At 37.8% G+C, this 26,707-nt stretch overlaps 1 protein-coding gene across 1 annotated transcript in view; it reads right to left on the bottom strand.

The window, feature by feature from the left end:
- KIDINS220 (kinase D interacting substrate 220) overlaps window positions 1-21,139 on the bottom strand; it is a 164,330-nt gene extending 143,191 nt beyond the window's left edge. The window contains 2 exon segments of the mRNA XM_078149758.1: window positions 9,467-9,600; window positions 20,976-21,139. Of these exon segments, the coding sequence (XP_078005884.1) occupies window positions 9,467-9,574 (108 nt within the window). The 5' untranslated portion in view covers window positions 9,575-9,600; window positions 20,976-21,139.
- Window positions 21,140-26,707: the final 5,568 nt, after the last annotated feature.

Below are 26,707 nucleotides of genomic sequence, written 5' to 3' on the forward strand. Positions count from 1 at the left end.
ATAAAACAGAAATAAGATTTTCATGAAGGCAAGATTAAAATTCCAGCTACCTATAGACATTATGCTATGATTCAGAAATATTATTGAAACTCTGAATATTTCAATATCTTTGATTTCTTGATGTAACTACTCCCTCTACTAATACACACTGCAACCCTTCTGTGACTTGGACAGTTGGCCGTTCACAGTTACTGTGGTTGAAAATTTTATTACTCTAATTTTTAGAGTTCCTTGCAACAAGCTAAATTTGCCTCTAAACCCAAGACCTATTTCACATTTACTTAGCTTGCTTCCCCCATCCTGCATTTATGCAGCTGATATTCTGAGCCCAACTACAGTGTTTTACATTTGTCCCCATTTAATTTCATTTTATTAGATTTAGCTCATCATTCTAGCCATCATTTGTCAACCAATAGACTAGTTTTATCTTTAAGTTTAAAGTCCCTGAAAATTTAATAAGTAGATCATCTGTGACTTAATCTAAATTACTTGCGAAAATTTTGAATAAATGAGTGCTAAAGACAGGCCACTATGGCACTCAAAAGACCTCTGTCCAAGCAAATTAAATTTAGTTAACATCAATCCATTTTCTGTCCCTCCAATTCCTTGCCCCACTAGAAAAAAAAAGAAAGAAAGAAAAAGAACTTCTTGTAACAAATACGTATAGTCAAGCAAAACTCCTTCAATGGTTGTATCTAAAAAATGTCTCATTTTGCACCCTAATTTCATCACTTCTCTGTCAGGTGAGAGATAACATGTTTTGCCATTAATCCTTTGGAATCATGGTCCTTGTTATAATCAGAGTTCTTAAAGCTTTCAAAGTTGTTTGTTTTTACAGTGTTGTTCTTATAAACTGGTCTCCCAGTTCTGCTCAATTCATTCTTCTTTAGTTTATGCAAGACTTTAAAATTCAACACTTTACTAATATTGATATTAAGTGTTATTCTGGTTCTGCTCACTTCATTCTACATCAGTTCATACAAGTCTTTCCGTGTTACTTTAAAAGCATCCATTTCCTCATTTTTCATAGCACAACAGAATTCGTTATATTAATAAACCATAATTTGTTCAGCTATTACCCAACTGAGAGGCATGTCTTCAGTTTCCAGTTTTTTGCCACCATAAAAAGAGCTGCCATTAATATTTTTGTATATACAGGATTTTTTTCCTCCTTTGATCCTCTCTGTGGCATAGGCTTAGCACTTGTATAGCTAGATCAAAAGGGATATCAACATTACCTTTTTAAAAAAAAATTTTTGTTACATTTTAAGCTCTAAACTGTCTCCCTACCTACCTCTTTCTCCACCTCACACTAGAGAAGTGGCACCATTTGATATACGTGTGTGTGTGTGTGTGTGTGTGTGTGTGTGTGTGTGTGTGTGTGTACATGCACACGTGCATAAAACCATACTACGCATACCTCTGCATACTTGTATTTATCAGTTCTTTCTTTGGAAGTGGATAGCATATTCCTTCACAGGTCCTTTGTAGCTGATTTAAATATTTATAATACTCAGAACAGCTTATTTACTTTTTTTTTCAAACAATATAGCTGTTACTGTGATTCTCTTGGTTCTGCTCACTCTACTACTCATTATTTCATGCAAGCATTTTCATGCTTTTCTAAAATCTACTTGCTCATCATTTCTTATAGCCCAGTAGTATTCCATCACAATCATATACCACATTACCTTTTAATCAGTATTCTGGGTCTGATCATTCAAACTGCTCCAAAACCATCAACTAATTTATCACTCCACTTCTCTTCATCTCTGCCATTCCATACTTTGCTAAATTTCAGATACATAATATGTAGAACATTCCCTTGACCTAGTAATCTAAGAACTAAATTAAATTAGGTTAGTCTGAGAAGACTAAATACTCACAAGCCATCTCTTTAATAATACATTCTAGAATTTTGCCAGGAATTTAAATAAACATCATTGGCTTATAATACAAAGATTCCACTTTCTTTTCTCTTATAAAAATAAGTCAATATTTTCACATCTGAGCCTTAGCCTTGAAGTTCTTATATTCTCCATAACTTTTTAAGGATAAATAATACCTACAAGTTATTGCAAGTAACCCTGGTAAATATAGTCCATCTATGCCCTAAAAGGTATTTTATTATTCTTTTTTTATCTTGCAAAGGCACTACCCTTCCCATCTTCCCTCACTTTTGAATGTATTTTTTTTTTTTAAACCTAGCCCTAGCACCATCTTGGGTACACTCTTTCCTTTCATGGATGTGCTGAATTTAGTATTTTAGAGTTCAGTTCCTGTCTCCCTGCCCCCACTTGTCCACTAGGCTAGTTTATGTATGATGACAAATGATGTATTATTTCTATTTATGTCTTTATTTCTGTCATCTAAAATTATCTGAAAGAATTTATATTTCTTTCAAATTCTATATGTTGTATAGTATAAAGAACATAAGATTTAGGGTCAAAGGAACCCTATTCAAATGTCAGCTCTGCTGCATGTGTAACTTGAGGCAATCATTTGATCTTCTGAGGTTGTTTCTTCACCTATAAAATGAGGGGGAAGGAATAAATGGTCTCTACTTTCTCACTCTAAATCTCTATTTCCTCATTGTTTGTTTTCAAGGAGGGGCATAAATGTATAGTATTAGTATTAACATGCTCAGATTAAAAACTGATAAGAAAATTGGAAAGCAATTCAGCAGAAATAAGGTAAGGACTAGCAATGGCTATTCATTTAAGCTGATAAATCTATGAATCTTCAAATACTGTCCACAGAAGGCTCAGAAAGAACAGCACATGACAACAAAAATAGGCTGAAATTACATACTAAGTTAAAAGATAACTTACGAAAAAGACAACACTTAAACCCAAAATATTAAACCTCTATGTTTACAACACCAAACAAAATTAACTGATTTTCAGAAATAATCATCCTGGGTCACTGAAAGGTCCTTTATCAGGAAGGAGGACTCTAGTAATAAATGAATAAAACTGGTTTTGTTTACAAACATACCATATATTCCATTCTGTTGTCTTTTAAAGCAGTATCTCTGGGAGGCTATCTACTTATTTCAAGTATGCTTATGCTTTTAAGTGTTTCTGGAAATGTCTCCCTTGAAAATATCTTCAGAACCAGTTTCCCAAACAAGAATTTTGGTTTATCATTTTATAGTCACATCTGCTTTATAAACACAAAATAAGATTGCCCAGCTTGTTCACCTACTTTACTGATTAGACTTGACACCTAGTAATTTTTGGCAAAAAATCAAATACACTCTTGAAAGGATTAAAATTTGCCATAATTTTTAATATTTCAAAGAAAGCACTTCAGGCTCCAAAGAAAATTCCAAAACAGAATCATAGAACTTACAGTAATTTTAAGCAATGCCAGCATTATTTGGAATGAGTATATAAACTCTCAAGGCAATTAACTATTTCTTCTTTTTTTAATCTTTATTTTTTCAATTAACAATTATTTATTCTCTCCATTTCCCAAAAGCCTTCAGCAAAACAAATTCTCATGACAGTTATATCCAAAAATGTATATCTCATCCAACAAACTGAGTCCATTTCCTCTCTGTTAGGAGGTAGGTATCATTCATCATTATCGATATTCTGGGATGGTTGGTCTCAAGGAAACTAATTTTAAAGGGGATAACACTCATTTAGATAAAATTCTGATAAAGGTTTTAAAAATCACTTGCATTACTTTATGAACTGATCTTAGTATATCTATGCTATGTTTAACAATATACAAAAGTGTATTCCTATTGTCTCATCTGATCACAATAATAATTCTGTGTGAAATGCATGAGTTTTCTCACTGTGTGGTTCTTACTAAAGCAGGAACATAGATAAAATCATTTTATGGAAGATTTTCAACAAGAACTAAAACAAAAAAAAATGTTTTCTGCTTTCTGGTAAATACTCAGCCAGAAAAAAAAATCCATTAGCTAGAGCACTAATTAACTAGCATTCTAGCTTAACAAGAGTTTACTGTATTTCAATTCATTCATACATGCACTGGATATTATATTACTGGACAGAAAGAAAAAATAAAATTGCCTAAGTAATTTACTTGAGGTACTAAAGGGTGAAGAATAGCAGATGTAATTATCTTTAGATTTCTGTGAAAATAAAATAATGTACCTCAGCAGTTAAAGAATCAAAATATTTAACAGTATTTCCCTAAACTTTAGAGGGAACTATAATCAAACAATCTAAATAGATGCAAATTCTATTATTATTCTACTTTTCATCAAATTAGATGTAATCATTCACTGATTAGATATGATATTCATTTATATTCATTAAGCAATATTTTGTACATAATCCTATGTTATATTCTATGATGAACAGACCACATACCTTACAGCAACAAAATAAAAAAGCTCTTTTTAAATGTCTACTGATGTCACCTTTTTTTCTTTACTAAATGAAGTTATTTGTTCTGATTCATTTTGACTATGAAAATAGCTGTGAAGCAGAATTTAATTCCTCTGTCTTCCAAAGAAGAAATCTATTTACAATTTGCTATTCCAAATAAGAATGTCTATAAAAGAGTTATATCTCAAGTTTCACAGTGAGTCTGTAGGCACTCAGTAAATGTCTACTGAATTCAAGTGAAGATCAAACAAAGATTTCTAATAAAAGATTTTAAAAATTAGTCCTCTTCTAAGATGCCTCACTAGAAAACTTCATGTGATAAATATTCATTAGCTCCAATTTATACTCTTATTTTTAAGTCAGTATGGTCACATAGTAAGAGAGATAACTAATGGACAGCCTGCTCTACTGGTATTAACATGATTTCAAAAGAGCTGCAGGAAGAGAATGCTGAATACCACCAACTCCCCTTAACCATGGTGAACTTGTGGGATTAAATGGACAACAGTCACATAGGTCAAGAAATCAGCATGGATGTGATATAATCCACATCACTGGAAGGAATACCCATAAGTAAGAACACATATCCAATGATGTACTGCAGACTCACACAGTTGACTAACATTAAGCCTACAATCCACTAATACCTCCCAATCTTTTTCAAACATCTATACACTTATGCCTATCCCATTTTGTTCTCATGACGCTAATTTTTTTAACACAAGTGTAAGACTTTTACATATATTCCTATTCAATTTTGTCTTAAAATTCACTCTAAAATTCAATCCAGTTGATACCTTTTTGGATCTTGACTGTGATCTAATATATCAGCTATCTTTCCTAGCTTTGTGCCATCTGAAGATCTGATAAGCAAACCATCTATACTTTTATCCGAGTTACCAATAAAATTGTTAAACATGGGGCCAATTACAGATTCCTTCTAAGCTGACATTAAACCAGTAATGATTACTATTTGGTTCTGGACAATCAATGAATCAATAATCATCTGTTATGTTCCTATTATATAACCAACAGTTTGAAGATACAGAGGACAAAATTTTAAAAAAATACATCTCTGCTATCAAAGAGCTTACATCCACTAGAGGAGACAACAAAAAACATAAAGACACATAAGGTATTTAAAGAGAGGAGCATTAGGAATTGGGGTGTTAAGGAAAAGTGTCATGTAAAAAGTGGTGCTTGAGCTGCATTTTGAAGAAAGTGAGGAATTCTGAGGCAAATGTGAGGAGGGAGTGCATTCCAGACATGAGGAAATGGTGATGGTCCCAATCTTAATTTCTACTAAACTGCTTTCCAGTTTTCCTGTAAGTTCTCAAGAAGAAAGTCTTTCCCCAACAAGTATATTTTCAGTTCATTTAACACTGAGTTACTATGTTCAAATGCTTCGGGATCTTGCCTAACCTTGTTTCTCAGGTCTATTCTTTTTTTTTAACATGTGCCAAATAATTATCATGATTTGTTGTTGTTGTTGAGTTGTTTTCAGTTGTACCCAACTCTTTGTAACCCCATTTGGGGTCTTCCTGGCAAAGATACTAGAGTGGTTTGCCATTTTCCTCTCCATTTCTTTTTTACAGATGAGGAAACTGAGGCAAACAGGGTTAAGTAAATTGGCCAGAGTCACAAAGATACTAAACATCTGAGGCCAGTTCTGAACTCAAGAAGATGAGTTTTCCTTACTCCAGGTCCAGCATTCTACCCACTGGGCCACCTAGCTGCCCCTTTCATGATTACTGTTTTATAATATAATTTGAAATTAGGCAATTAACTTCCTCTATTTATCTTAATAATGTGGCAATTAGATACAAAGCCTCAAATATACTCAATACTTTCCCAAATCCCTTAGCCTCTTCTGACCTCTGAATGGATGGCTAGACGATGGAACACTAAAATCAACCCAAAACCTTCCTTTACAGAGGGCACAACCTAGATTTTACAGCTGACTTCACTTTTCACTTGCAGTTCTTCGTGGGTTCAACTTCGTGGTACAAGATGCCCTCACACTGAGTACCCTGCAACATGATCCTAACTTTCCAGCCTCCTCTTATACATTGTCATCCCCCATTAGATTGTGAGTTCTTGAGAGTGGGGGCTGTCTTTCTTTTTTTATTTGTATTTTTAGTGCTTAGCAGAGTATCTAGCACATAGTAGGAGCTTAATAGTTACTGAATTAAATTGAGATACCAACGGAGCAAGTGACATCAGTTATCCTTTGTTTTTGCAACATGACTGCCCACTTGCCCATCTCCTTTTCCAGTCACAGAACTCCCTGATAGCACCTTTTATATTGCTTCAATTATTAACAGTCCTATTAGTATAAAAGTCCTATTCTAATCCTGTCTTATGAGGCTGCAGTGACTGCAGGTTCTCAGAGGCTATGTCAGTAAAAAAATGAGTTCTGGCAGGTTTTACTAAACTAGAAAGGCTTTCAGTATAGGTCCAGTTATCAACTTCAATGGTGTCTGTTGACCAATAATCATCAGCCTGGTTAAATATAGAGAAGGTTATCACAAGAAGCCTAATGACCATTGGTACACTTTACTTTGGCCATGGCTATCAATGAAAAAGAAATATAAAATGTTCCTCGGTTTTCTGTGGTCCTCTTTTGCTTACGTTTTTAAGTGAATTTCTATGGAGGATACACACAAAACCATGAACAAGAATTGAACAGAATGATAAATTGTAAAAGGGCTATGACCTGCACCACACTAATGTGAACACAGATCCATATAAATATCCATACAAAATTAACCTTTGACCATTTGAATGAAGCATAAAAGGAACACTTTAGAGTCTCCAACTGGCAGAGATTTTCAAGAAGAGAATAGACGTCTATATTGTATATGTTCATCAGTCTGGAAACAGAGATGATATAACTACTATATGATTTTATAGAGTCGAAGAAATATATTTCAGAGCTAGGAGCCCTTAAAAATCACCAGAGCCCAACACTCTTGTCTTACAGACTAGACTAAGGTAATCTAGGAAGATTAAGTTAATTGCCTGATGCCACACAGCTAAGTAGCTGCAGGGCCTAAAGATCTCTTCTGACTCTGTGGCTCTATGTCCTTATTTAGGAATCAAATTTCAATTCATGAAATAAAAAACACCAACCCTAAACACTAACGTACAACTTAACTCAAAAATTCTAATAAATTAAGAATGTATTTCCAAAAACAAGAAATTTCACAGACCAATATTCTTGATGAACACTGAAGCTAAATGCTAAGCTGAATGCCAAATATAACAGTACAGAAGAAAAAGAAATGAGGAAATAAATAAGCAACAGGCTAACAAACAAAATTACTATTCTTTGCATATGATACCAGTTTACTTATAGAATCAATCTACAGAATCAACCCTCTCTAAGTAGTAGGATGTCAAGGAAAGAGCACTAGCTTTGGAGTCAGAGGTTTTGTTGTTCAGTCATTTTTCAATTGTGCCTGACTCTTCATGACCCCATTTGGGGTTTTCTTGGCAAAGATACTGGAATGGTTTGCCTTTTCGACAGAACAGCTCATTTTACAGATGGGAAAACTGAGGCAAACAGGGTTAAGTGACTTGCCCAGGATAACACAGCTAGTATCTGTGGCCAGATTTGAACTCAGAAAGGTGAGACTTTCTAACTCCAGAGCCAGAACCCTATCCATGGCATCACATGGAATGACTTAATTCTGGATAGTTATAACTGCTGGGAAAATTGGACAGTAGTCAACAACAAACAGCACAAATTAAGTTTAGAACAATGACTCACACATCATATACCATGATTAGCTCCAAATGGACACATAATCTAGATATCAATGGTCGCATAATCAGAGGAGCAAGTTGGAAGAGCAAGGAAGAAATTAACCTTTCAGCTCTATGGACAGGAGTTCCTAAACAAACAAGTGACAGAGATCACAAAAGATAAAATGGACAAATTTGACTACATAAAATTTAAAAAGGTTTGCACAAATATAATGCAGTAAAATTTTGAAGGGAAACAGGTACCCGGAAAAAATCTCTGTTAACAAATTTTTCTGATAGCGGTATCACATCCAAGAACAAAAGGAATTATTTACAACTTATAAGACAAAAGCCATTTCCTCAATGGATAAATCATCAACGGATATGAATGGGCAATTTTTAAAGGAAGAAATCCAAGCTATCAAAAATACTGTGGGAAAAAAGCTCTAAATCACTAATAACTGTAGAAATGTAAATTAAATCAACTTTGAGATTCCATATAACAACCACCAGAGTGGCAAAGATGACAAAAAAGAAAATGACATGTTGGAAGGGCTGTCAGAAAACAAGTATACTAGTACTCTGTTGGCAGAACTGTGAATTGATCTAACCACTCTGCAAAGCAATTTGGAACTATGCCCAGAAAATTACCAAAATGTACATCCCCTTTGATCCAGCTACATCACTACTAGGACTATACCCCAAAAGATATCAATAAAAATAGAGAAGTATCTATTTGTATAAAAAGATTTATTGCAGCTCTTTCTGCGGTAGCCAAAAATTGATAATAAAGGTAGTGTTCTTCTAATGGGAAATGACTAAACAAATTGTGGTATATTAACGTAATAGAATATTATTGAATATGATGAAATGGACCATTTCAGAGGAAACTGGGAACACTTTTGTGAATTGAAGCAGAAAACAACAGTCAGGAACCAAAAGAACAATTTATGCAACGATGACATTATAGGAAAAAAAAACTGAAAGACTTTCGAATTCCGATCACAGCAATGGTAAACCTTGAGTCCAAAAGAATGAAGACAAAACAAACCATTTCACTCCTAATAGAGAAGTGATGAATTTAAAATGCAGGAAGAGACATTCATTTTCAGACATTACTAATGTGGGGATTTGTTTTGCTGGACAACATAGCTACATATTGAGGGACAGTTTTTTGAGTTTTTTGTTGTTTTTTCACTTGGTCACTAGAGTGAGGGGGAATAGTGAGAAGGACATATTTTTAAAATAATTGTTACTTGAAAAATAAAAATAATAAACTATTTTTAAATGAAAATACCTAATTTAAATTTTCAATTAAAAAAACAATCTATGATAAGTCTTTGACTTACCTCATTTCTTTCATCCACATCCTTGCATTTTTCTAGAAATGCTTTTAGGCCAGGAATATTTTCCTCTTCTACATAAGTCAGCAGACTATCACTCAAGAGGTTTGCCATCTTCACAGAAAAGCTTCAGTTAGTGGCTATTAAAAAAAATTAAAGTATATTTAAGAACGTGGTTAGAAAGCAAAAACAAAAAAGGTAGTAAAAGTCATCTATAAATCCATACCTTCTAAAGACAATTTCATTTTAAATCAGTCCTTTTCATTTCATATCAACAAGCTACAGTGAAAAAAGTTCTTTAATAGAAATCTTAAGAGTTCAGTTACTAATTTCATATTTCTTTCTAGATTTCCAAATGTATATTCTGTCTTTACTCCTTAACAGAGGCAGACCACAGTTTCTGACCACAACATAACTCCTAAAAATGATCTTATATTTATTTACCATCACTACCAAAGTCTTTTGTTACTAGTTAATCAAAACTCTAACTTCTAGAGGAAAAGCCAAGAGCACATACACGAGAATCTATGTAAAGCTCTTTACAAACCTTAAAGCAATCATTATTATCACATGGCACATGAACAAATAGAACATTTAGAGTTTTAAGTGTCATTTCTTAAGACACATATTCACAGAATAGTGACTTAGAACAAATAATAATAAATCTTTACGTTGCTTATTTAAGAAAACCTTCTTATCTCTCCTTGCTATCTTCTGGAATTCTGCATCCAGTTGGGTATATCTTTCCTTTCTCCTTTACCTTTCACTTTCTTTCTTTCATCAGTTATATGTAAAGCTTCATCAGATAGCCATTTTGCTTTCTTCCTCTTCTTTTTCTTTGGAATGATTTTTGTTGCTGCCTCCTGTACAAAACTGCACACCTCTGTGCATAGTTCTTCAGGCACTCTAACTACCAGATCTAATTCCTTAAATCTATTCATCACTTCCACCTTATATTCATAAGGTAGTCATTTAGGTTATACCTATATTGTTTGATAGTTTCCCCTACTTTCTTCAATTTACGTCTGAATTTTGCAATAAGAAGCTCATGATCTGAGCCACAGTCAGCTACATGTCTTGTTTTAACTGACCTTTCAGTTAAATGAAAGTATTTTCCTTTGGTTACAAAGTACATAATCAATCTGATTTCTATATCGCCCATCTGGCGATGTCCATACGTAGAGTCACCTTTTGGGCTGTTGAAAAAGAGTAGTCATCTTGACGAAACTCTATAGTCTCTGCCCTGCTTCATTTTGTATCCCAAAGCCAAACCTGCCTTTTATTCCAATTATCTTTTGATTTCCTACATTAGCATTCCTATCCTTTATGATAAATGTGACATCTTTTTGTGGTGTTATTTCTAGAAGTTGTCGTAGGTTTTCATAGAGTTGATCAACTTTGGCCAATTTGTATTACTGTGATGTTGAATGGTTTCCTCTGGAATCAAATAGACATCATTCAGTCATTTTTGAGATTGAACCCCACCATTTTATTGACTATGAAGGCTACTCCATTTATTCTAAGGGATTATTGCCCACACTAGTATACATAGAGATCCCCTGAATTAAATTCACTCATTCACATCCATTTGAGTTCACTGATACCCAATATATCAATGTTTAATCTTCCATCTCCTGTTTAACCACATTCAGCTTTCCTTGATTCACTGATTTACATTCCAGGTTCTATGCAATATTAATTTTTACAGCACTGGAATTTTCTTTCATTGCCAGATGCATCTGCAGCTGAGCATCCCCTTCAGATTTAGCCCAGCCACTTCATTAGTACTGAAACTACATGTAGTTGTCCTCAACTCTTCCCCACTAGTGTACTAGATACCTTCCAACCTGAGGGACTCATCTTCCAACGTCATCTCTTTTATCATTTTAGTATTGTCCATGGAATTTTCTTGGCAAAGGTACTGGAGTGTTTTGCCATTTCCTTCTCCAGTGGATCATTAGTAGGGATCAAATGGGACGTAGGACTTAACAGAAGCAGAAGAGATTAAGAAGTGGCAAGAATAGACAAAAGAATTATACCAGAAAGAGCTCAACATAACCAATACTCACAATGGTGTGGTTACTGAACTAGGGCCAGACATCTTGGAGAATAAAGCCAAGGCCTTAGGAAGCACTGCTAACAATAAGGCTAGTGGAGGTGATGGAATTGCAGCTGGGCTATTTAAAATGCTAAAAGATAATGCTATTAAAGTGCTGCACTTGATATGCCAGCAAATTTGGAAAACTCAAGAGTGGCCACTGGATTGGAAAGATCAGTTTATGTCCCAACCCTTAAGAAGGGCGATGCCAAGGAATGTTCAAAATACTGAACAATTGCACTCATTTCACGCACCAGCAAAGCCATGCTTAAGACTCTTCAAGCAAGACTTCAGCAAAATGTGACCTAAAAATTATCAGAAGAGGAGGCTGGTTTTCAAAAAGGCAGAGGAACTAGAGACCAAATTGCCAACATTCTCTGTATTAAGGAGAAAGCAAATGAGTTCCAGAAAAACATCTACTTTTGCTTCATTGACTACACTAAAGCTTTTGACTGTGGATCACAACAAAATGTAGCAAGTCCTCAAAGAGATGGGAGCACCAGATCATTTTACTTGTCTCCTGAGGAACCTATACATGCAGGCCAAGGGGCAAAAGTTAGAATCGAACATGGAATAACTGGCTGGTTTAAGATTGAAAAAGGAGTATAATAGGGCTGTATATTGTCACCTTATTTATTTAACTTACATGTACATCATGCAAAATGCTAAGCTGGATGAATCAAAATATGGAATTAAGGCTGCCAGGACTCAACAACAACAACTAACTCAAAACGTGAGTCCCTCGTCCAAAGACAAATAGACATAATGTGGGGGAAGTGAATCTATTAATCATGACATTCTTGCTATAAACAAAAAACAAGAAGGAAGCTACAACTAAAGGAAAAGAACACTCATGGGCTCTCGAAGAGGCAAAGGGAATGTTTGTTTTAGTGTACATCCAAAAGCAAATAGAAACAACAAATGTTAAGGCTTTTTGGTATCTCATATTGAAGTACTGATGATAAATATTTTTTTAAAATGACCACAAGAATAATTTCAACTCACACACTAACAAAAGTTGAAGAGGATGAAGAAGTAGAAAAAGTTTTAGGAAGAACTTGACAAGATCTACACTCCACCCTACACCAAAGTAAATCAACATACGTTTTGATAACTGGTGACTTCAATGAAAAGGTGGGGAAAAGTAAAGATGGTAAGAAATAAATCAGAATGCAAAGTTCAGAAAGAAGGGATGAGAGATGCCAACTATTTGTAAACTACTCAGAAGTTTCATACCTTTAAATCACGATTACTTCGAGAAAAGAATTCATAGCTTCCTGACACTGAATAACATCACACACAAAAATATGAAACATTATATTTCAATAGTCGGAAAAGATTAATTATTGACACTTAAGTTTGCACAACAAGACCACCAACTCGTAGAAGCAAATTTTAGAATTGGCAAAATATTAGGAGAATTAATGCAAAAAAGATATGGTTTATATTTGAAATATCTCATCCTTGAATTATTTAAACAAGTAACTAATAATACAAAATGGAAAATGGACAATAGAAAATACATCACTAAAAACAAGAGATGATAAGAGTAACTGGATGAGAACACATGCACATCTACAATAGGCAGCACAAATGGACAATGAGATGGGCCTAGAGTGGAACAGGATCAGAGTATGCTGGATTGCCTTTACTGCTGTTCAGCCTTTCAGTCATAACATCCAACTTTCTATGACCCTGTGGACCACAGCATGTCAATACTGTCCATGGGGTTTTCTTCAAAAGGATACTGGGGTGGTTTGTCATTTCCTTCCCTAGTGAACTGAGGCAAACAGAGGTTAATTGACTTGCTTAGGTCACACAGCTAGTAAGTGTCTCAGGCCACATTTGTACTCAGGTCTTTCCTGACTCCAGACCAGGCACTCTACCCAATGAGCCACCTGGCTGCCTCTGGATTGCCTTTAGGAAACTAGAAAGCTTCTTTAATGACACAAAGATCTTCCCAGGCAGAACACCACATCTTTTTAATATCAGCATTCTACCAGTGATATTACAAGGCAGCAAAACATGACATACAACATTCTCCAAAGAAACAAAGTGAATATCACAGAGAAGGCAATGGAGGAACATAGTGAGACTGAGCAGGTAAACATACAATCAGTAGGGAACTTTTAAGAACAAGAGTAAAAGATAGTCAGCAAGGTGACACAGTGGAGAAAATGATAGGCCTGGAGTCAGGAAGATTTGAATTCAAATGCTGCCAAAGGCACTTACTGGTTATATGATATAGGGAAAGTCAGTTAACTTCTGTCTGCCTCAGTTTCCTCAACTGTAAAATGAGAATAATAATAGCACCAACCTCCCAGGGTTGTTGTCAAAGTGCTTTGCAAACTTTAAAGTCATATATAGATGCTAGCTATTTTTATCACCTTCATTAAAATGGCATAAAGGAAATGTATGATAGGGAGATAAGGGCTGGTCATATTGCATCAAGAGAAAATGAGGAAGGTCTCTAGCACATTGGGCTGACCCTCTGTGAAGACCTTATGGGAGAACAATAGTAGCAAAGGACGGACAGATATATGGACTATGATCTTCATCAGCCAAACTGATGAGATCACAGAAGTATTTGAATACCAAGAACTGGCATTGACCATTCTCACAAAGACTGAGGTAAGAAAGTAGTCTGTCCTATGGGTCACTTGTAACAAAAGCTTTATATATTTTCTTGACTAATGGAAATAAAAACTCAAGACTGTGAACATTTTTTTTTTCACATAAGCAGCAGGGTCTCTTTTGTTACCATGAGAAAAGCAGGACTGGGGCAGCTAGGTGGCGCAGTGAGTAGAGCTCTGGCCTTGGAGTCAGGAGGACCTGAGTTCAAATCCAACTTCAGACACTTAACACTTACTAGCTGTGTGACCTTGGGCAAGTCACTTAACCCCCATCACCTCACCAAAAAAAAAAAAAAGCAAGGCCAACAGGGCTTAAGATGCTTCAGGAAAAACTGGGAAACACAAATCCAATAGTCAAACTGAGTACAACTGAGATCTCTCTTTGTCTAGTTCAATTCCCTCATTTGACTGGTATTCAGAACTACAGAATCACATAATTTTCCAAATGGAAGAGACCACAAAGGCCATTTAACTTAACTCCTCAAAAAAGGAATCTCCACTACAAACATATTCAGCAAGTCTCCAAACATTATTAGAATTCCTGATTTTGACTCTATTCTTCAGATACCACAGCTTGTTTCTAGCCCTTTAAGCTCCTACTTGATTCCCTGAGTCTTGATCTTCAATTGACAAAAGAGGAAAACAGATTCAGACTTCCTAATGCAAACTTCTCAGCCTCCAATCTCCTTTCCCACCCCCTTTCATTAAACATTCTTCTTAGATGTAACACCCTCAACACTGAAGCTTGAAGTAGCAATTGCTTCCCCCCCTCACAATAAATTCATTACAAATTTAAAACCCCATATCTTGCTACTTATTCCCTACCCCCAGAACCACCAAATCAAAAAACTGAAAATTTCCTTATTGCAGTAAGTTTGTGCTTTTTAAATGAGTAAACCACCTATGTTGGAACTCTCTAACATATATTCCTTCCCTATGAAACTATCATTGAGAAATTTCATTATACTGTAAGACTGAATTTGCCTGGTCTTCATCTCATTAGTATCCTCTTCCCCTATGACTGGAGGGAAGGACCAGGGGCTCAGCAGGTTTTTTCCTCCACTTCCCACCAACCTTACTGATTTTGGACTTCCCTGAAACTCTCCAACACACCCATTTATCAGGTACCTTCTTTGCTAACCTTTGTAGCTTCTTTTTTTGTTTGTTTTTTCTCCTATTAGCTTATAAGCTCTCTGAGGGCAGGCACTGTCTTTACTTTTATTTTATTTATATTTGTATTCTCAGCACTTAGCACAATGCCTGGCACAAAGTAAGAGCTTAATGAATGTTTATTGAAAAGAATGACTTTTAACCTACCATTTAACAAGGCTGAAGCAAAAATCTTTGGGAAGAGAATAAACAAGGACTCATGCTTTATAATAGTCTCATATGTTTATATAGCTTTAAGCTACAAGCACTACAGGCACTGTCCTTGCCATGGATTTGTGAAGCAATGAGTACATAAAAGTATTACTGTCTTCATTTTATCAGAGAAGTAGCCAAAGTCACAAAGCTAGAAAGTCTCACAGCTTTAACTGAATTGAACTCCTGATTCCAGGTCCAACATACTTAAGCGGGTGACTTTGAGAAACTCTGCCTCACTTAAATCCAACTCACTAGCAAGTCATCACCCTCATGATGTCATTGGTCCTCTTGAAGAACAAAGGACAAACAACAACAACATTCCACTATTCCGCTATGTCTTGGACCACGGACATATATGTGTTTTTCATTCAATAGTGGGCCACATGATCAGAAATATGTGCTACCTGAATGAGATCATTACTTTTAGTTTCAATTATATTTACTGATTTAAGCCTGCTAGCATAAAATCTAACAAATACAACCACAGAAGTACACAGATGCTTAAATTCTACTTGCCTACATGAGTGCTGGCTAATTACGTATGAATTTTTGTGGCTAAAAATCTCAGGAAGCTTAATTTTACCTAAAAGCCATACACTAGCTACCTAGTACCTTAGGCAATTAGGCAATCATAGTATCACATATTTATAGGTAGAACGAACCTCAAAAGTCAGCTAGTTCACCCCTTCACTTCACAAAAGAGGGAAATGAAGCCAGATAAGTGAAGTTACTTGCCCAAGGTTTCACAGACTGTCAATCAGTGGTAAAGCCAGAATTTAAAACCAAATCCTCTGATTCTAAATCCACAATTAATTGTTCTCTGAACAATTCTTTCTGAAAGTAATTTCCATACACACAATCCTGGAGACAGTACCTTCAATTCTATATATCTCTAAAACAAAATTTCTTTTCAAAATCTGCAATGGGGCCAGTGTAATTCATATATATTAAATAGCATACAGAAGCTGACATGTAAATATTTTTAACAAAATTGCAATACTTATGTTCTCTATAACTTATATTTGTATAAACACCTAGCTAACTAAAGCTAGGATAAATAAGCTTGTACATAGGATCTATAATAGACTGAGCTGAAATAGACCTCCGAGGTCACCTAATAATAAAATAATAGCTAATATCTATATTCTGCTTACTTTGAGCCATGCACTGTGTGAAGTGCTTTATCACTATTATCTAATTTAATCCTCATCACACACTGGAAGGTAGGTGCTCTTATTGTTCTCATTTTATGGATGAGGAAATTGAGGTAAACAGCGATTAAATGAGGGTCCCAGAGTTAGTAAGTGTCTGAGGCTGTATTTGAACTCGGTTTCTTGACTCCAGGCCCTGCATTCTGTCCACTGTGCCACCAGCTTTCCCTAAATCAGTACAACTTTTCATTTTCTCACACACCAATGTCCTACTTATACATGGGGAAATTGAGGTTCAGTGAGGTCACATGACCTGCTCAAGGTCAAAGAGCAGTTACTGGCAGAGCATCAGATAGAGCCTTTATAGCAGGGCACACAGTGAGAGCTTTACCAGTGAGTAAAATAGTTAGGAAGCATTACTGTTCTTGTCTTCCAGAATTTTTCATGATTTTGTGATATCCTTCCAGTCTGAAATCATGTTGTTCCATTTATTTCTCTAGTAGAATCACAGAACTGTCAAGAACCAGAAATTTTTATGACTTAAGTCCTGCCATAGATTCAGTAAATAGTACCTAAAGACAAACATGCTTAACCCAATGATCTAAATGTATTAAGTAGGATATTTTAAAATAACTTACATTGGTACAGAGAATTGATCACTGGGGGATGACTTAGCTATAACAGCTCATAAAGACGAGACAAATTCAATTCAATAAACACTTCAGATCTACTATGTGCAAGGCACAGGTCTTTTTAAAAAACTACTCCAATAGTTTGTTTTTCTTCTGGCTTTCTTAAGGGGGTTGGGGGGGGGAAGGGAGGGAAAAAATTCAAAACTGAAATTAAAATAAATCAAATTTGAAAAAGATTGTTTAAACTTTTAAGATACATAAAATGATTATAATATTAACACCTGCCTCAAGCAAAAAAAAATAAGAAAGAAGGAAAGAATGAAATTTAGGGATTCTACAAAGAAGAGAGGAGAGTATTCATTACAGACATCGTGGGAGAAGGGTAGGAGTGAAGGAGGGTCTTATCCAAAAGTACAGAGTAGGGAAATGGAGTATTAAATATCAGAAGAAACCAGCAGGTCAGTTTGACTAGTACAAAAAAAAATATGTGAAGGAAATTTAATATAAAATAAAGCTGAAGAGGGAAAAGATTACTTCAATATTATAGCTCACAAAGCATTTTCATACACACTGATACAATAAACCTGTTGGCAAAGCAGACATTACGATATCTAAGTTTTTAAAATGAAGAAACTAAGTCTGAGAGACATTAAGTGTTGTCCAAGACTCCACAATATTGAGTAAGAAACAAGAAACTGAGTCTTTTGGCTCCTGGTCTGGGGCTTTTTCCACTGTCTCTCCAAATACTGATCTGCTCTGAACTAAGAGAGTAAATTATAAACTACTTATCTGAATGGGCCTGAACATACAAGGCAGCACTAAAGACAGGTAATCTTTCTGCCCAGAAGAATTAACCAGTGAGTCTTTAGAGTTCACAGCCTTCCCTCTGTTTGTCCATTTACTGTTCCTATATAAGCAAGTGGCACTAAACCTCTAAGGTAGTGTCACTAAATCCCTATTTTAAGAGCTAAGTACTGTTACGAAGAAGTAAAAAACCAAATGCATATGAATAAAACAGGGGCAAGAATGTACTACCTACCTACCAAGGTGGCTGTGAAAATCAGAGATAATGCATGAAAACATCCTTTGTAACCCTGATGGACTATATTAATGAAAGTTATTAGCATTCATTTTTTAAAAGGATGCCCTTGAAAGCCTGATTTGATGACATTTAGCTATTTATAAATGTGTGTTACAAAACTGGAAAGTGTCTGAGAGATTATCTAGTCCAGGTGTTATTAACCTGAGCTCCATGAAGTTGTTTTTCAAATACTTTAATAACTGTTTCAATATAACTCGTTCCCTTTGTAGTCTTTTGTATTTTATTTTATATACTTAAAAACATTACTCTTCTCAGAATAACTTATGGGTCCACGGCTTCACCAAAATACCAAAGGGGTCCAAGACATACACAAAAAGGTTGTTTTGGAGCAAGCTTGCACCAGTTCAAGTTGATTGTTAAATTTTCAATATAAGCATTTATATTTTGGAAACCCAATGCTACTAATCAGGGCTTAATTTATTGTTTGATTGTAGGGACTTTTTTTCTTCTTGAGAGCCAGCTGTTAAACATTTACCAGGATACCACTTAATGCACTTTTCTGAGCCTTAGTAAAATGATTAGATCATCCTCAAGATACTTTTTTCTAGTTCTAAATTCTATGATTTGAGCTTCTAGATTTTAAAATGATTGGTTAAATGTCATCAAGCTCAATTATGTAAAGGTGCTTGTTATAATAGTGTATATATAAATATAGAGACACAAATACACATATATACTATTTAGCCAACCATTTAAAAATTGTGTCACAAAACTGGAAAGGGTCTAAGAGATCATCAAGCACAGGGGCTCTTAACCTGAGGGCCACTGGGTCTTCAGGTTATGTGTGAGTGTGTGTGAGTGAAGATGTGTATATATGCACAAATATATATATACACACATTCACGTATATAAATTTAGTACCTTATGATTACGAATTTTGTATACGTTATTACTTTGTCTTTGTGTCTGACTCTTCATGACTCCATTTGAGGTTTTCTTGGCAGAGAAACTGGAGTGGTTTGCCATTTCCTTCTCCAGCTCATTTTACAGATAAGGAAACTGAGGCAAAAGGGATTAAGTGACTTGCCCAGGATCACACAGCTACTGTCTGAGACCAGATTTGAACTCATAAAGAGGAGTCTCTCCAATTCCAAGCCCACTGCTGTATCCACTGTGCCACCTAGCTGCCCCTATGCATTACCATACAATCCCAAATTGAGTATGTGGTAGCCTGGCATAATGAGAAGGACAAAGGACTTCAGAGTAGAAACACCTGGGTTAAACTCAATTTCTGACATTTTTGGCCATGTCACTATTTGGCTCAACCTCAGATTCCTCATCTACAAATCACGATAAATTTGCATTGTCTACCTCACACAGTTGTGCTTCATAGAATTTTATACTTAGAGAGAGAGTAGGTACTTTAGAAGACAACTCCCTCTTTTTACAGTTGAGGAAACTATGGCCTGGATTAAATAACTTGCTCAAGGTCACACAGAACAGCAAGTGGCAAAGGCTGGATCTGAATCTTTAAACAAACTAAAGAAAAAAACCCTAAAGGAAAGGGCCTCAGAAACAAGCAAAGTTATCAGGTAGCAAAGGTAATAAGAGCCAGAATCTCCCAAAGCCCTGGCCCCTCAGAAGCAAGCAGCCCAGCCCCTCCACCTGGCAGGATCTTGAGAAAAATCACTGCAGCTGCCGCAGCCCCACCCGACGTCCACAGCCACCTTTTGTTTATCAGCCTCGACTGAGCAGAGGTAAAGACCATCCAGGCTCCCGGGCAGGTAAGGGACTATACAAAAATTGTGCTGGGGAGACAGATATACATATGTACGTACATACACACGTACATTAATATGTTTTTATATCGGTGGGTATGCATAAATGCACACACATGTATGTACTGATACATTTATTCTGCCTCTGCCACATTTTCATAGCTTCAGAATATTCAGCTGCAAAGAGACCATGGAGCTCATTTGGTTCAATTTCCTCATTTCACATGAGGAAAATATAATGCTATACACACACACACCCCGCTAGCTCTATCCTCTATGAACACACACTCCGTTTGCTCCCTCCTCACACATCCCAGAGTCGCTCCGTGACCACACCCACACACCCCACTAGCTCACTCTTGTGAACATACCCACATACCCTCTCCTCTGTGAACACACACCCACCGCTGGATCCCTCCTGTGCACACGCGCGCGCACACCCATCCTAGCTCCCTCCAGTGAACACACCCACCCACCGCTAGCTCCCTCCTGTGAACACACACACTGAATACACATACCCACCGCTAGCGCCCTTCTGTGCACACCCACCCACCGCTAGCTCCGTCCTGTGCCCCCACACACATACCCCGCTCGCTCCCTCCTGTGTCCGTCCACACACCCACACACACACCCGCTCGCTCCCTCCTGTGTCCACACACACACACACACACACACACACACACACACACAGTCGCTCCCCACCCCACCCCGGCCCCGCCAGCGCCACCAGCAGCCCCTCCCCACTCTCCACAAAGCTGCTGCCACCGCCCAACAGGATGGACGTCCCGCTCCCCGTCCCCGCCGTCCACCACTCACCGTCTGGAAGCCCGGCTGGGGCCTCTTTCGGGGCCCCGCAGAGGAGCCCTCTTTGCCGCTGGCGCTGTCAGACTGAAAAGAAGGGGGGTCCGAGTCGCCGTCTACGGCTCAGCCCGAGCGGCCATTTTCCTCCTTCTCCCTCGAACTGACAGATCACGTGCCGCCGTGAGGGGAGGGCGGAGGGCGGAGAGGAGAAGCATCTGAGGAGGGGGGAGGAGGAAGGGGGGAGAGGGGAGGGCGGGGCGAGGGGGGCAGAAAGGAGGGAGGAGGAGGGAGGGAAAGGAAGGGAAGGAGAGGGAGGAGGAGGAGGAAAGGAGAGAGGAAGGCAGGAAAGTGGATAGGAGGGAGGAGAGGAAGGGAAAAAAGGGGGAGGAGGAGGAACGAAGGGAGCGGGTCGGGGAAGAACAGGGCACCAAATACCAGCTCTTCCCATATGTAAAGGGAAGTGGATTTGGAGGCCCGAAGACCTAACTCTTGACATTCATGGTGCGACCTGACCTGGGCATTTGACTCCTCCTCTGCAAAATTATGGAGCTGAGGATGCCCAAAAGTGGACTGTCCTGGGCAGTAGTAAATCACCTGACATTGGCATTCTTCAAGTAGGATTATTGGGTGACCACTTGTAAAAGTTGCTGTAGAGGAGATTGCTGATCAGGTGTGTTTTGAAGTAGATGACCTCTAAGATTCTTTGCAATTCAAAGCAATAAACATTTATTAAAGGGCTACTATGTGCAAGGCACCAATGACAGAAGAACAAAACACTATAGTGGCTACCTTTAGGGAGCTTACAATCTGGGGGAAGTTCACAGGTAAGTATAATCCAAAACAGGGTATGCTTTCCCCCAAAATACAACATAAGTGGAAAGAGTAGAAATACACAGTGATCAAACATAAGGAGAACACCCATACAGGGTACATGGGACCAGGGCACGTGTATGGAGGTGCATACATGTAGGTAACACAGCTATGCAGAGATTCAATTCACATCCTTGCAATGGGATCTTGCATCTGGCGAGGTATTTGCACTGCTTTCTCTGGGCCTACTCCCCCTGGGCAGTAGCATCCTGCCTCTCCCTCTCTCTAAGCCTCCTCTGCAGTCCAGTGATCTGGTCACTCTTCTGGTCTCACAAACCATGGTCTCACTCTATTAGGTAATGCTACTTGCTACAAACTCTGGGCTCTATCCTTTTGGGGAGGCCTGCTACTACCAATCTGCTAGCGTGTTCTAGGAACAAAAAAGTGATAAAAAAAAATACTCATCTCTATGCTGATGATTCTTATGTCTACCTTTCCTAGTCCAATCTCTGCTGACTTCCAATCTCACATGTCCAACTGCCTTTCAGACTTCTCAAACTAGATGTCCAATAGACACCTTAAACTCAATATGTCCAAAACAGAACTCATCATCTTTCCCCCTAAACCCTCCCCCTCACTCCCCTTACCTTCCCTGTTAGTGTAGAGGGCAATGCCAAGGGCAATGCCATCCTCTCAGTACCTCAGGATTGCAACCTAGGAGTCATCTTGGATCTCTCTCAACCCCTACATCTGAGCTATTGCCAAGGCCTATTTCACCTTTGCGACATCTTTTGAATATTCCCCCTTCTCTTCTCTGACACTGCCCCAACTCTAGTACAGGCCAACATCACCTCACACCTTGATTACTGCAATAGCCTACTAATGGGTCTGTCTACCTCAGCCCTCTTCCCACTCCTATCCATCCCCCATTCAGCCATTAAAGTGATTTTCCTAAAGCACAGGTCCAATCTTGTGTCCCCCCTACCCCCACTCAATAAACTCTGTTGGCTACTTACTGCCTCCAGGAGCAAATACAAAATTCACTGTTTGGCATTCAAAGTCCTTCAGAATCTAGCCCCCTCCTACCTTTCCAGAACTATTATACTTTACTCCCTAACATGTACTCTTAGATCCAGTGACATTTGGGCTGGTTGTTCAACAAACAAGACACTCCATCTCTCAGCTCTGGGCATTCTCTATGGATACCCCCAATGCCTAGAATGCTCTCCCTTCTCCACTCAGACTGCTGACCTCTCTGGCTTCCTTTAAGTCCCAATTAAAATCTCACCTCCTACAGGAAGCCCTCCTAACCTCCCTTAATTCCAGGGTCTTCCATCTGTTAATTATTTCCAGTTTATCCTATGTGTAGCTTGCTTTACATATATTTGTTTGAATGTTTTCTCTCCCATTAGATTGTAAGCTCCTTGAGGGCAGAGACTTTTTTTTGGCCTCTTTTTGTATCCCCAGTTCAGTGTCTGACACACAGCAGATATTTAATCAATATTGATTGGTTGAAAATACAGATAATAAAAGCCAGGCATGGTGCCCAACCTTCACACGTCCACCCCTTAAGATTAAGTCTTTTCTTCTTGATCCTTATGTGTAGGGGACATATAACTAACAATTGAATATATCAGGAAAGGCTTCTTGTAGCACCTGAGCTGTTTTGAAGGAAGTTAGCAATTCTAAGAGGTGGGAACAGGAGAAGGGAATAAGTATTTATGTAATGTATACTATGTGCCAGGTATTGTGCTAAGTGCTTTACAAATTGATCCTCAAAACAGCATTGTAAAGTAGGTATTATTATTATTATCCCCATTTAACAACTGAGGAAAATGAGACAAACAGAGGTTAAGTGATTTGCCCAGGATCACAAAACTAGTTAAGTGTCTAAGGGTAGATTTGAACTTGGGTCTTCATGACTCTAAGCCTAGCCCTCTACCTGCTGTACCACCTAGCTGCCTGGTGGAGATAAATCAGAACTATATTCCACAGGTAAAAGATCACCTTTGCAAGGGTACAGAAGAGGGAGATGAGATGTCCCTGACAGAGAACCGAAAGCAGGGCAGTTTGACTAGAACTGAGAGTACATGAAAAAAGAAATGAAAAATAAGACAAGCAAAGATTGGTAGAAGGCATTTTGTGGAGGGCTTTAAATAAATACCAGGCTGAGGATTTTACATTTTATCCTGGTTGCCATAAGAAGTCACTAAAGATTTTTTGCTGTTTAACAGTTTTGTCAATGACTTGAATGAGAGCATAGATAACATTATTATGTTTACAGATGACACCAAGCTAAAAGAAATAACTATAAAGATCTTGTTTTTCAGTTATGTCCAATTCTCCATGGTCCCATTTAGGGTTTTCTTGGCAAAGATATTGGAGTGGTTTGCCATTTCCTTCTCCAGCTCATTTTACAGCTGAGGAAACTGAGGCAAAAAGGGTCACAGGACTTGTCCAGGATCACACAGCTAATAAATGTCTGAGGCATGGATTTCGTGAAAATAAGTCTTCCCATGGTAGCTGCCTCATACAGTTGTATACATTATCTCCCTTGAGCACTTTGTAAAGCTTAAGATATATATATAATATATAAGTATATATATATGTAAAATCTTCAGTTATTATTACTATACTAAGTGTAGTGTATTATTATTTCTACTTCCCAAGCACCTAGCCAAATACCTTACACAGAGTAGATACTCCCTCCTTCCATTCTCCAGGGATCCGTGGTTTCACTGGAGTGGGTGTTCTCCTGACCAATACAGATTGGAACCTTTCCTTGACTTGACAGACTGTCTTTTAGCACTTTTATAGCCAAAAATATCATTATCATGCAGACAACCTAGTAACCCCCCTGAACTTAGCTAGATGGGCCCTCAGCCAACATATAGCTTACCATCTGGCCCATACTCAAAGCCTTTCTGGCTTAACGGTTCCTGACAGAGCTTGTGCTCCATTGACTTAGCTCTTATGGACTTAAAGCCACAAGACCTGAGTTCAAGGCCTCACTCTGACACATAGTTCCTCCCTGACCAAGGGCAAGTCACTTGACCTCTCAGTGCCCAAGGCAATTCTCTAGGAGTAGAAGTTGCAGATAACTTACCTGTCTTGGTGAAGGGAATTCTCACATGAGAAGTTTCCCACAGTGATGAAGTTATAAGTCCAGGAAAACAAAAATAAGAAACTAGTGGCTTGATACCTCCAAACCACAGAGCATCAGAGGATGACTTCAGGAGGCACTTAATAGATGTTTATTTAATTAAATAGAATGATTGTATCACAGAGTTTTATTTGCCCTGTGCTTCTTTCTGGTAGTTAAAGAAACAAAAAACTAAAGAGAGTAAACTAATCCCTCCACCCCCTAGGTGGAGGCCTGTGAGCTCACCCATTTTCTAGACTTCAAAAGACTCCCTTTACACATTCAACAAGCACTTAGCAATTAGATTCAATAAATACTTAGCAAGCACCTATTATGTGTTTAGTGGTCTCTTCAGCTCCTGTGGGTTCAATTATCATCTTTATGCAGATGACTCTCAGATCTACTTGTCCAGCTCTAACCCTGCTTCCAAGCTCCAAATGCCACTTAGATACCTTGATTTGGATATCCCATACACATCTTAAACTCAAAACCTCCAAAACTGAACTCAACATCTTTTCTCCTAAAATCTCCCCCTTTCTTAATATCTCTGTTAGTATCAAGAGTACCACCATTCTCATCCAGGCTCACAACCTAGGTGTCATCCTCAACCTCATTCTCTCTCATCCCCTGCATCCAATTAATTAAGTCCTGTTGTTTCTACCTTTGTTAACATCTCTGTCATGTGCACTCTTCTCTCCTCTGACACTGTCCTAATATAGGTCCTCATCACCTCATGCCTGGGTTATTGCAAAAGCCTGCCTCAAACATCTCCCCATTTCAATCCATCTTCCACTCAGCTGTCAAAATGATTTTCCTGAAGTATAGGTCTGACCATGTCTTACTCTAAACTCATTAATAAATCATTCAATAAACTCCAGCGGCTCCTTATTACCTTCTGGATCAAATATAAAATTCTCTGGATTTCAAAGCCCTTCATAACATGGTCCCCTCCTACCATTCTAATCTTCTTACACCTTCCTCCCCTCCATATACTCTACAGTCTAGTGTCACTGGCCTCCTTGCTTTGCCTTGTACAAAATATCCCATCTCTGGACCCCCAGCATTTTCACTGACTGTCCTCTATGCCTAGACTTCTCTCCCTCTTCATTTATACCTCCCAGTTTCTCTTTCTTCAAGTTGTAGCTAAAGTTCTACCTTCTTAAAGAAGCCTTCTCTCTGAGACTACCTCCCGTTTATCCTGTATATTATCATAGTTGTTTGCATGCCATCCTCTCCAGGCTCCTTAAGAACAGGGAAGTAACTAGCACATAGTAGGTGCTTAACAAATTCTTGTTGACTTACCAAATGAGGTGCCATGTTGGGTGCTGGCAGTACAAAGACAACAATTAAGATGCTCATTTCCATCAAGAAGCTTACATTTGACTGGGGGATAAAACATGTAAACAGGTAAATAAATACAAAATAATTTGAGGAAAGAGAGGACACTAACAACCAAGGAGACATCAAGGAAGATTTCCTAAGCGAGATGGCACCTGAACTTAACCTAAAAAGAATTAGAGAGGGATTCTGTGAACAGGAGAGGAGTTAGTGAGTATATGAACCATAAACTCCAAAGCATTTCTAGTTTGCTAAATCTGTTATGTGATGGTTTAAACCCAAACCACAGGGACCAAGGACAACCTATGTAGCATGGATAGATAAATACTTGAGCTGGGATCCAGCCTGTCCTTTCTCCAGAGAGAATACAATTTCCATGTTTTGGGGGAGTAAGATTAGGGCTTTGGTTGAATTCTCACTCCTTTACTATCTCTACTTTCAAGAGTGGTACTGGGCC

This window comes from Phascolarctos cinereus, unplaced genomic scaffold (assembly GCF_003287225.1).
Source record: "Phascolarctos cinereus isolate Bilbo 61053 unplaced genomic scaffold, phaCin_HiC Scaffold_2;HRSCAF=192, whole genome shotgun sequence".
Taxonomy (NCBI): domain Eukaryota; kingdom Metazoa; phylum Chordata; class Mammalia; order Diprotodontia; family Phascolarctidae; genus Phascolarctos; species Phascolarctos cinereus.